The sequence below is a fragment of the Urocitellus parryii genome, chromosome 15 (genome assembly GCF_045843805.1).
Source record: "Urocitellus parryii isolate mUroPar1 chromosome 15, mUroPar1.hap1, whole genome shotgun sequence".
NCBI classification, from domain to species: domain Eukaryota; kingdom Metazoa; phylum Chordata; class Mammalia; order Rodentia; family Sciuridae; genus Urocitellus; species Urocitellus parryii.
The window spans coordinates 5,787,669-5,798,294 of record NC_135545.1 but is presented as its reverse complement, the minus strand read 5'-3'; the positions used below and the strand labels follow the sequence as shown (position 1 = coordinate 5,798,294).

Below are 10,626 nucleotides of genomic sequence, written 5' to 3'. Positions count from 1 at the left end.
AAACAGGTCTGGTCCCGCTTACCCACTAGGAACAGGGGCCTGCAGGGGCTGCGCCTGGGGACGGGAGGGTCCATGAACTGCTGGGGGCCCCAGGGAGAGTGTCCCCCAGAGCCCGCAGCCTCTCTCCTGCCCGACCTGCGTCTTCTGAGCTGTGCTCTGTCCTGTCCCCTCTTCCTGGTGCTGGTCCTCCCAGGGTGGACTCTGCCCCGCAGGGCGGGAGTCGGGGAGGAGGGCCCTGGGAGGAGGTCATTATCTTTATGGCCTCCTGTGGCCTGAGCTCATTACTGGACTCTAATTTTTCCCGTGTCTGTGTTATATTTAGGGCACAGACTTGCTGCTGGTGAGCCAGGAGACACGGAAAAGCACCTTGAAGAGGAGCAGAGAGCACTTTACCTGGGGCCTCGCTTCCCTTTGATCTGGGCTTCCTTCCAGGCTGGGCCCACGTTTTCGGCTGTGTCCTCTCGGGTTCTGGCCGGCTGCTCTGGCCCCTCCACTCTGTTCTTCCCTCCCTGTGTGGGGACAGTGGACATGTTCAGGGACAGCACTTGTGACCGCCAGTGAAGGGTGACAGACCTCCTTCCCCAGGGCCGTGTGGATGGCTGCAAGGTGTGCGTCAGACACCCAGACCCAACTCAGTGCAGGTGCGTTCCCTGCCAGGGGACCACAGGGTGGGGGTGGTCCCGTGGGTCACCACAGGGCTGGGACGCTCCCATCGCCTAGTGACCGCGCGGCCATCCCCACCTCCTACCACAGGGCATTATCCACGTTTCTGGTGGGGCCAGTGTAAACCAGCCCACGTCCCCAATGCCACCCCCATGCCAGGTGGGTCAGTGACTTATGGTGCAAGGTACAGAGGTGACCAACCCTGTGTTGGGGCTTGTTGCAGTAATTCACTTGCAGGTCAGCATGGGAAAACAAAGAAGAAGAAGAAGCAGAGCAAGCAAAGCAGCAGCAGAAAAAAAGTCCTTTATTGTGTACAAGCAATCTTTTTATAGTATTGTGAACAAAGAAGGCAGCCTTCCAACATCAATAAATCAGGTCTTTCAGCTAATTAAACATAGCACACAGAAGTTTTACTCTCTAATCAGAAGTGACCCGCTTCTCATGGCTAATCTACTCTCGGCCTGGAGTATGCTGAGTTCTGCTCTTTGTTTAGAACAGATAAAAAATTTTTCTTAGCGCCCTCCTAGCCCACTTGGCAGAACATCCCGTTTGCAGGCAAGTCCTCCCAAGGTCAGCAGACACCTCGCTTTCAAGCATGTCCGCTGTTACCTATCTAAACCTTGAAGAAGCCTCTCGTTTGCGAGCAGACTCTCCCAGGGACAGCAAACATCTCGTTTTCCAGCATGTCCGCTGTTACCTTATCTAAACCTTGAAGGAGCCCCTCGTTAGCGAGCAAGCCCTCCCAAGGACAGCAGACACCTCGTTTGCAAGCATGTCCGCTGTTGCCTTCTATATCTTGACAGAATATCCTGTTTGCAGGCAAACTCCATCAAGGACAGTAATAGTAACGCAGTCACATCTGATTCTCTACAGGGCTGATGTGTTCCCTGTGCTCAACCTCAGGTCATCATTTCAGCCTGCACGTCCACTTAGAAAAAACTGACTCCCGTGGAAGAGAGTGCCCCTCACGCCTGCAGCCTCCCCGGCCCAGTTCCTGTGGGTCTTGACCACATCATTTTCTTTCTTCTTTTTGTTTTGTGTGTGATTTAATCTGATGTTCTGTTTATAGTGACCCTGGAAGTAATAAGCTCCATATATACAATGTCACTTGTTACATATAGTGTCTGTGTGCATGTACATAATGTAACTGTTTGCAGTCCTAGTGTGTCTAGAGGAACTTGTTACACATAATATAACTTGTTTCATAATGTGGATGAGTGTGCATGAGTGTGTGTGTGTGACTAGGCAGGTCATAGGCTACACCATGCAGGTGTGTGTGAGTGCACTCTAGGCTGTTCACACTATAACAAGCTGCCCCAGGACACAGTTCTTGAACCCAACAGGGTCCTTAAGGAACATGGGACTGAAGGCAAACAGGGTACAGGAACGGGATGTCCCTGGTGACGGATGGTTGTGTGAGACCTTCAAAACCCAGGATTGCACCGTGCAGAGGGAAGTCTGTGGCTAGGTTGGTGACTCATATCAGCACCCAGTTATGAAAATCATGAACTCCCAAACCTGGCTCTAAAGCTGTTATGGTGCAGTGGTTAAATCTTGCTGTTGTTCATAAACCTAACAAACTCGGATCCTCACAGGTGGACCACACGGATCTCAGCAGGCATCATCCAGAGGATGCCTCCACCTCAGGAACTCACGCTCCTTCCCCAGGGGACCCCCGACTGGGCCTGGCCCACCCCTTCTTGGATCCTCCATGACTTGGAGAGTCTCATCTGAAACCCTGTCCCTTTAGTCAGGAGTGGTGGCCTCCAGTGACCACCCAGGGACAGGTGGGAACTCAGTGAGAAGCCCCAAGGAAACTTTAACTCCTTCTGGGGTCTAATGTTGTTCCTTTTGTTTATCAAAATAGCAAAACGTCACAGTCCCTCCCAGGGCAAAGTGCAGCCCAGCACAGCCAGAGTGGACCTGCTGCACCCCTGCCCCTCCCTGTTATCAGGTTGCAGCTGCAGGAACGGTAACTCATGATATCTGGGGACAGGAAGGCAGGGGGGTTCTCGCCTCCCCCACCCCATCTGGGCAAGCCCCGTCACCCCCAAAGCCTCACGCCACCAGGTGAAGCCGGGTGTGAGGTGAAACAGCCTCCTTGACCTTGTTGTGCATCCTCCTGGGAGGAATTCCTCCTGGAGCAGGAATTGGATAAAGATGGGGAGAGTCAGGAGCCCCCCACCAGCTTTCAGAGAAGACGAGGCTCAGGGGACAGTAGAATAACATCACCAACCACAGCACTAACAGCACAAGTGTGCCCTGTGGCTCTCTTTCCTCCTTAGTGAGACGGTAAGTCTTGAGGCAGGAGGTCTGTGGCGGGCAGGGTCAGAGCCAGGCAGCAGGAAGCACTGGGTGGAAAAAGAGGATGGGTCCCGGGAGGCAGAGCTGAGCCCTGTAGCCTGGTGGGCAGCAGAGGGTCCTCATCACAGTACCCACCTGCATTGGGTGCACAGGGGGCTCCCTTCAGAAGGAAAGCTGCCTGACCTTCCTGTGGCCCCAGGTCCTCGTCTTAGAGTGGACACCTCAGCCACTACCTTTATAAACCCGAGATCTGAAACCAGGCAGAATAAAGTCAACGACCAGAGGAACAAGAACCAACAGCGGCGAGGAAAACCGAGGGGGAGACGGGTCTTCTTCATGGACACCTGGAGTCCAGTCCACCAGAGCCACGTCTACCCGCAGATGTCCCAGGCAAGAGTACGGTGCATTTTTTTTTTCATTTAAGAAAGCATAAGGTCATATTGGACGGGTGACAACTGTGAGAACATTGATTCCATGGTGGTGGTTCCTGGACCTGGCGCACACATTGTGGGAGAGGCTGTGACAGCAGATGTGCAGTCCAGGAGGCGAAGATCCAGAAACAGCAAATGTCCAAGGGCTGCTGAAGATCGTAGCATGTCTGTCCTGACAGGTGACAGTGACATGTCCACACCAAACCTGTCCCCATCTGGCCAATGGTGTTGTGCCCCTGGAGACCTCCAGTGAGCTCTGCCCAGGAGATGGGGGTCTGGTTGTGCCCCTGTGCTCTCTTTTACCTGCTGGAAGCTGTTTATCTATGTGCACCACGTTTTCGATGATTACCAAGAAGAAACTCCTCAAACCTACCAAGGCTTGGCTGACTCCTGCGCTGTGAGCCTGCAAGTCTCCATGACTCACCACAATCTCTCTCTACTTCTCTTTTGAGCTTCAACTTCCTGGGAGCCATGCAATAACCTCAGCACAGGCAGGAAGGAAGGAGACAGTGTTGGTTTTATTTGGCACACTCCACAGAAGCGAATCCAGACTGCATTTGTGCTGGGTGTGGGGGTGCACACCTGTAATCTCAGGGCTCGGGAGGCTGAGACAGGAGGATCGCGTGTTCAAAGCCAGCCTCAGCAAAAGTGAGGTGCTAAGCACCTCTGTGTGACCCTGTTTCAAAATAAAAACAAAATAGAGCTGGGGATGTGGCTCCGTTGCCGAGTGCCCCAGAGTTCAACCCCAGGTATTGTTGTTCATTGCCATCAGGAATTGAGTTTTCAACTGTAGCCCGACGCTCCTCTCTTCTCCAAGGAGCATTTCACAACAAATCTTACTCCTTGTTCCCAGCAACTTGACACTTTTTCTGAGAACTGTCTCTGAACAAAATTGAAATGCAAATCTTTGGATGACTGTTTATGCCTAAAAGAAATTAACTGTGTGTCTTCATGCCTTGGAGGGGTCAGGGTTGTGGAAGTGGGTTCCCTTCCTTGGATATTGTCACTGGGCTTAGCATGTGTGTGACTAATGCGTGTGTCCCAGTGTGTGATGTGCTTTTCATTCTAAATACTAGGTCAGTTTTCCTTGTACACAGGTTTCCAATCCTCTTGGAAGATGTCTCCAAAATTAAACCCAGAGGAGAATTTTAAAGTCACAAATGAAAAATATCGTCAGAATGGAATGCAAATATTTTTTTCATGATTAGACATCGCTATTAAATACAAATAGGTGATAAATATAACAGTCAGATTCAGTGTGCTAGGGGCACATCTCTGTGATGAGAGTGAGTCTGCCTCTAACAGGTGGTGGAATTGAGAATTGCTATTTATTCTCTGACCAATGATAAACTTGAACGTTCATCCAGGACCATTGCTGAAAAGCCTTTAGCTGAGCTTCTCTCAGAGACCTGGCCCATACTCCAAATCAGTCCTTTAATTTACTTTTTTACCTGCTAAGATCCCAGATGCACGCTTGACTTCCATTTTTGAGAGAATAAAGTGAACAGCTCAATTCTTCTCCAAATGCTTGTTCCCAGACTGAACAGGAGGAAAGCACCAGGAAGCTCCAGTAGAGGGCGCCCTACAAATCACCTGCCCCTGCAGCTCAGAACCCCCCAGGCCAGCCTAGCCCAGGGAAGCCAGGACACAAGGCTGAAGGCGATGGGGCGTCCTGGGGGGCCAGGGAGGAGGGCAGTGGGCAGCACAAATCAGCTATGGACTTGACTCATGGGTAAAGGACCGATAATGATGTCTTCCCTGTAGCCCATGTTCCATGCCAAAGTGAGATGTCCATCACAAGGGAAGGGGCAGGGCGAGGGGAAGGTCTGGGCCTTCCAGTGTTCTGAGAGCCAAACCAGCTCTGAAAACGAGTCTCCTCTGTTTTAATTTAAATCAGATGTATTTTAAACTGCCACCTAAATCGTAAATCTGTAGACACTGATGGGAACCACATGCTGTTCAGCACCTGCAAACGCTGCATCGTGTTGGAGATGGGCCAAACTCAGCTCCTGGGACACTCAGCAGAGACCCCGTGTGGGAGGAGGGGCAGGGCACGTCCAGACACTGTTAGGCCCTCACCTGGGCAGCCCTTGGCTCAGGCAGGTGACTATGACATCAACCCACAGAGAGGACCTTCCTGGGCCGCCCTGTCCACCATCACACCCAGCTCGGGGCAGAGGTTTGCGCTGAGGATGGAGGAGGCAGGACCCTTGTCCGCCCTGGCAGTGGGCAGAGCAGAGCACAGGGGGGTCTGTCTGGCGAGGGCCCTCTTGGTCCCCGTGGCCCCTGCTCACAGTGGCCTCCCGTGGTGGGAGGGCCAAGGTGCTTCTCTACTCCAAGGACAGGGACCCACTCAGGAGGGCTCCACTCTCAGGCCCTGATGGCCCCCGAGGCCCCCCCTGAACTCCGTCACCTCAGGGTTAGGACTTCAGCACAGGAACAGGTGGGGGACGGGGACACTCCTCTCAGAGCATCAAGCAGCTGTCAGCAGCCGCAGGTGTGGGCTCCATCGGGGACAGCGTGACCAGGTGGGGCAGACCAGGGTGCTGGGAGGTGAGAGAGGAGAAAAGACCTGCAGGCGGCTGAGCACCACCTTGGTGAGAAGGGCAGGTGAGCAGGGAGAGGGCGGGCGCTGAGGAGGGCCCGCCCAGCTCTGCCCCTGGCCAGGTCACCCCCCTGGCAGGGCCCTGTCTCTGGGAAGATCCCTCCAGTCCCCGGAGAGGACAGTCCACGTCCCGTCTCACATGAGGCCTCGACCACAGCTAAGTGCTCGTTGGCAGCTTGTCTGAGTCCTGCCCTGGGAGGCCCTCGAGGGCGTGGACGGAGCTGGCTGCTGGGCTCTGAGGCCAGAGAGCAGAAGCCACTGTGTTCACTGGGAGTGAGGGAGGATGGCTGCCTCCACCCGTCACCAGGACGCTGCCCGCCTTCTGTGCCCCTCGTGCCCACACCTGGCTGCACAGGCTGCCTCTAGGGCTCCTCCACCTGGTGCTCTTGACCCTGCTGACCTGATGCTGGGGACTGCTGTCTGCAGGGTCAGATGTAGCCGCATCTCGGCCTCCACCCACTAGGGGGCAGCAGCTCCGCCATGTCCCAGTCAAATATTCTGAAGTGCCTGCCCAGGGGGCCAGGGGTCCTGGGGTGGAATTGAGCAAGGCTGAGAGACAGCCTGGACCACCCTGTGACTTCCTCATGCCAGCCCAGGGAGGGGCCACTTCCTGGTGCATAATAAGGGGCACAGCAGCACCTCAGCCTGGGCAGGAGCACTCCTAGACGTGGTGTCCCCTCTCTTGGGCCTCAGGGGACCTCAGAGGTCCCTGTCTGACCCCAGACAGGATGTGCATGGCTGATCCTAAAGGAACGGTGGGCCGTGCACACATTTCCCGCCCAGGCCCCTGGGATCCAGGAAGCCCAGAGGAAGGGGCACACGGGGCCCTGGTCCCCCTCTGAGTGGGTCTCTGGGCCCTGGAGGTGGGGTTTCCGTCCATTCTGTGCAGAAGGGCAAGTTCCCCTGGAGGGCGGGCCTGAGGGTCCTCTTCTGTCATTGCCCAGGCCTCGGCCCCTCCCCAGCTTCCGTGGGTCCTGCAGCTTCCCCTCCGCAGGCTCTCGCTGCTCTGCTCAGTCCCAGGAGCCCAGGAACCTCTGCCTCCCAGATGCTGTGCCTGCTGTCCCTGCTGTGGGCAGTAGAGGGGGCCTGTGCAGTGGGGCTGAGGAGTGTGCCCCGTGATGACCCTCAGCATCACCAAAGGCGCTCCCCTAAGGACCCTGGATACAGCATCAATGTGACCAAGTCCGTGACGGTGCAGGAGGGTCTGTGTGTCCTGGTGCCCTGCAGCTTCTCCTACCCTGGCTCAGGGAAGGGCCCAGTTTCTGGCTACTGGTTCCCTGCAGGGACCAATACACACCACGGCTCTCCAGTGGCCACCAAGAATCCTAATCGGAAAGTGAATAACGAGACCAAGTATCGGTTCCACCTCCTCGGGGACCCAGGAACCAACAACTGCTCCCTGAGCATTACAGATGCCAAGCGCAGTGACAGTGGCTCCTACTTCTTCCGGATGGAGAAAGGAGAGTTAAAGTGGAATTACTGTGACAACAAGGTCTCAGTGCATGTGACAGGTAAGACTCCAGCTCCAGGGCAGCCTCAGGGAGGCCACAGGACAGCGCTGGGTGGGACCCTGCCCTGGGGGAGTTGGGGTCAAGCATTAGGGGCTCAGGGAGCAGCTGGGTCAGAGCCTGAGCTTCTCTAGGGCCCCACCTCCCACCCTCCCTCCTGACCCTGCCTGTCCCCCTCTGCTCACCAGCTCTGACCCACACCCCTGACATCCTCATCCCTGGGACCCTGGAGTCTGGCCGTCCCAGCAACCTGTCCTGCTCTGTGCCCTGGGCCTGTGAGCAGGGGACGCCCCCCACCTTCTCCTGGGTAGGGCCCTCTGTGTCCTCCCTGGGCCCCAACATCATCCACTCCTCGGTGCTCACCCTCACCCTGCGGCCCCAGGACCATGGCACCAACCTCACCTGCCAGGTGAAGTTCCCTGCAGCTGGTGTGACCACAAAGAGAACCATCCAGCTCAATGTCACCTGTGAGTAATGGGCCAGGCACCTGGGTCCCAGGGCATATGAAGGTCAGGAAAGGAGGCTTAGGTCCCAGGGCTGGGGATACTTTGTGTCTATATCCTGGGGACTTGGTTGAGTCAATGACCTTGGAGGGCACAGGCCTGTCCCTCTGTGTGTCTGTGGTCATGGGGTGTGTGTGGGGAGTGCTGCCTCATCTTCAATCCAACTAAAAGGGGAAACAAACCACCTTCCTGTCCAGATGCTGCAGACAACCCTGCAGTCAGTGTCTCCCCAGGGGCCGCCCAGGCAGGGGGGGCCTCCCCGGGGCTGTTAGTGCTGTGCTCTCTGAGCCAGGCTGGTTGAGACCTGGCTTCCAGGTGTGGGAATACTGGAGAGGCTGCAGGTCCCCAAAGGAAGTCCCCCTCAGGCCTCCGTCCCCAAGTATCTTCCTATATTTGCCTAAGGACATTTGAGGTGACCAACAGCTAGCTCTTTGCATACCCCTAAGGACTTTCTATGTTACCTTTCAATCACTGAATGTCTTGGGGACATTTGAAAAAGAGTCTTTGTTTTGGAGAAGTTGAAGGTTTACTTCAAAATCAAACAACAGGTGCAGATATTTGCCATGCACCGCGGCCCCTGGGTGTGCACCACCTCCCAGGTTGTGTGACATCCCGCTCCAGAGTGGGTCATTTACTGTAGTCTACGTACCTACGTGGACACGTCACTGTCACCTGGAGTCCTCAGTCTCGGCAGGGCCACCCTTGCAGTCCTACGTTCTGTGGGATGTGACCCCATAACACAGTCACACAGAAGAGCCCTGAAACCTCTCTGGGACTTTCTTGCTTTTCCTGTCAATCCTTCCTCCCTGGGCCCCGACCTCTGCCCAGAGATCAGCACCACGGCCTCTTCCCATCGCAATGGCATCTGGTCCCCTCGCTGGACAGTGAGACCCCAGGGCAGGGGTGGTTCCCTCAGGAGTCCTCCTCAACCGTTGACCTCCACTGCCCAGGGACACCCCGACTCCAGGTGTCGAGGTCCCGGGAGGCTGCCCAGGTCTGACCCGAGGCCTGACATGGGTTCCCTGCTCCACCCTGCTTCTCGTCCCTTCTGCAGGCCCAGGGAGCCCTCTGACCCTGAGTGACAGGGCCAGCAGAGAACAGGAGAGAGACTAGGGAGGAAGGGAGGGATGAGGTCCATCAGGGTCCTGCAGCTTCTCTGTCCCCATCCCTGTCTCTAATGGAAAGTCCTTGTCCCCCATAGCTTCATGGCCCCACTGTGGCCAGGTCTGGGGTCTGTGGCGTGGAGACCCTGGGTGGAGAGAGACTGGGGTCCCAGGTCTGGGCAAGAGCCTGGGTGGACAGGAGGCACAGGGCGAGCTGTGTCCTTCTCCTAAGGTTCCTGACAGGCTGACGTCTTCTGAGGGGTGGGAAGACTTAGGGGCTGAGCCCACGTGGGAGGTGAGGGCCCCCGAGTGCTGGAGAGGAGGGGACACGTGCCTGGTCACCAAGATTGGAGGTCACCCAAGTCTCTTCTCTCTGCAGGGAGTCAGGGGACAAACGCAGCAGCAGGAGTGCTCTGGGGGGCCATCGGGGGGGCTGGCGTCATGGCCCTGGTGGCCCTCGGTCTCTGTCTCACGTTCTCCATGTGAGCCCCAGCCTGGGGTCGGGGGTGGGTCGGGGTGGAGAGGGGGGATCCAGGGTTGGAGGGACCTGGAGGGGGTTCTGAGGGCCTGGGACCAAGATGGGGTGCAGTGGTGTTGAGGATCCAGGCTGCAGCCTCTGGGCAAGCCTGTCCCCTCCCAGCCCCAGCCTCAGATGCCCAGGAAGCAGGGTGGAGAGGGGACCTTGTTACAAAGTCCTATGGTGAAGGGCACCAGTCGACCGCTGACCTAAACCTGCCATAGTCACCCACTCCAGGCTATGACAGTGACCCCACCGTCTGAGCAAACCAGGCTCAAAGACACCCGTGTCCCCTCAGAGTGAAGTCCCACAGGAGGAAGGCAGCCAGGGCAGCAGAGGACATGAGTGACACCCAGCCCACCCTCCAGCCAGCCTCCCTGGTAAGTGCCCTGGGCACCCTGGGATCCAGCCTGTCCCCAGGGCATGTCCCCAGGTGGCCACGGTGATGCCCACTCAGCATGCCTAGAACTGAGCTGGTCACCTGTCCCTTGTTTTAGAGTTTAGGTCTCAGTGTTGACACATGGCAAGGCCAGTCTGCAGGGGACGATGGCCTTGTGTGAAGACAGTGTGTGACTCCCAGTTCCTTGAGGAACGGGCAGGCCACGCCACGCAAGGCCACTCGTGGAGCAGGAGGGCTGGTCAGGGGACAGGGTGAGGGAAGACGTGGGCAGGAGCCCATGCTGAGGGCCTGGGGGAGACCAGGCGGGCAGCGGGTAGGACTGGCTGCTCTGTGTCAGCAGAGCCTGGGGTTGGGGTGTCTCTGTTGCCTGGCGCCTTGCCCTAGGTTATTAGGGTACGTGATGGTCGTCCAGAGAGGAAGGGCTCCAGGAGGATGGGGTTGGTCTGGGGTCTGGTACCTGGTCTGCAGGGAAAGGTGCATAGTGGGCGTGTCCTCTGCTGTCCCTGGGGATGGGCTCTGGGAGAGGCAGTGTCTGGGTGGGCAAGGCCCTGATGTCAGAACCTCAGAAGTGCGTGGCCAACACATCCCTGCA

At 56.8% G+C, this 10,626-nt stretch overlaps 1 protein-coding gene across 1 annotated transcript; it reads left to right on the top strand.

Moving 5' to 3' along the window:
• The first annotated feature begins 7,048 nt into the window (after positions 1–7,048).
• Positions 7,049–7,986, top strand: LOC144250502 (sialic acid-binding Ig-like lectin 9). The gene is made up of 2 exons (XM_077793334.1): positions 7,049–7,514; positions 7,700–7,986. Exons 1-2 carry the CDS (start codon positions 7,049–7,051, stop codon positions 7,984–7,986), a joined length of 753 nt encoding a protein of 250 aa, XP_077649460.1.
• The last annotated feature ends 2,640 nt before the right edge of the window (positions 7,987–10,626 follow it).

Bases quoted from the DNA above. Each gene is read 5' to 3' on its own strand.
- LOC144250502 (XM_077793334.1), top strand. From the start codon at position 7,049: ATGCTGTGCCTGCTGTCCCTGCTGTGGGCAGTAGAGGGGGCCTGTGCA. The intron at 7,515-7,699 runs GTAAGACTCCAG...TCTGCTCACCAG, and splicing joins GGTCTCAGTGCATGTGACAG to CTCTGACCCACACCCCTGAC.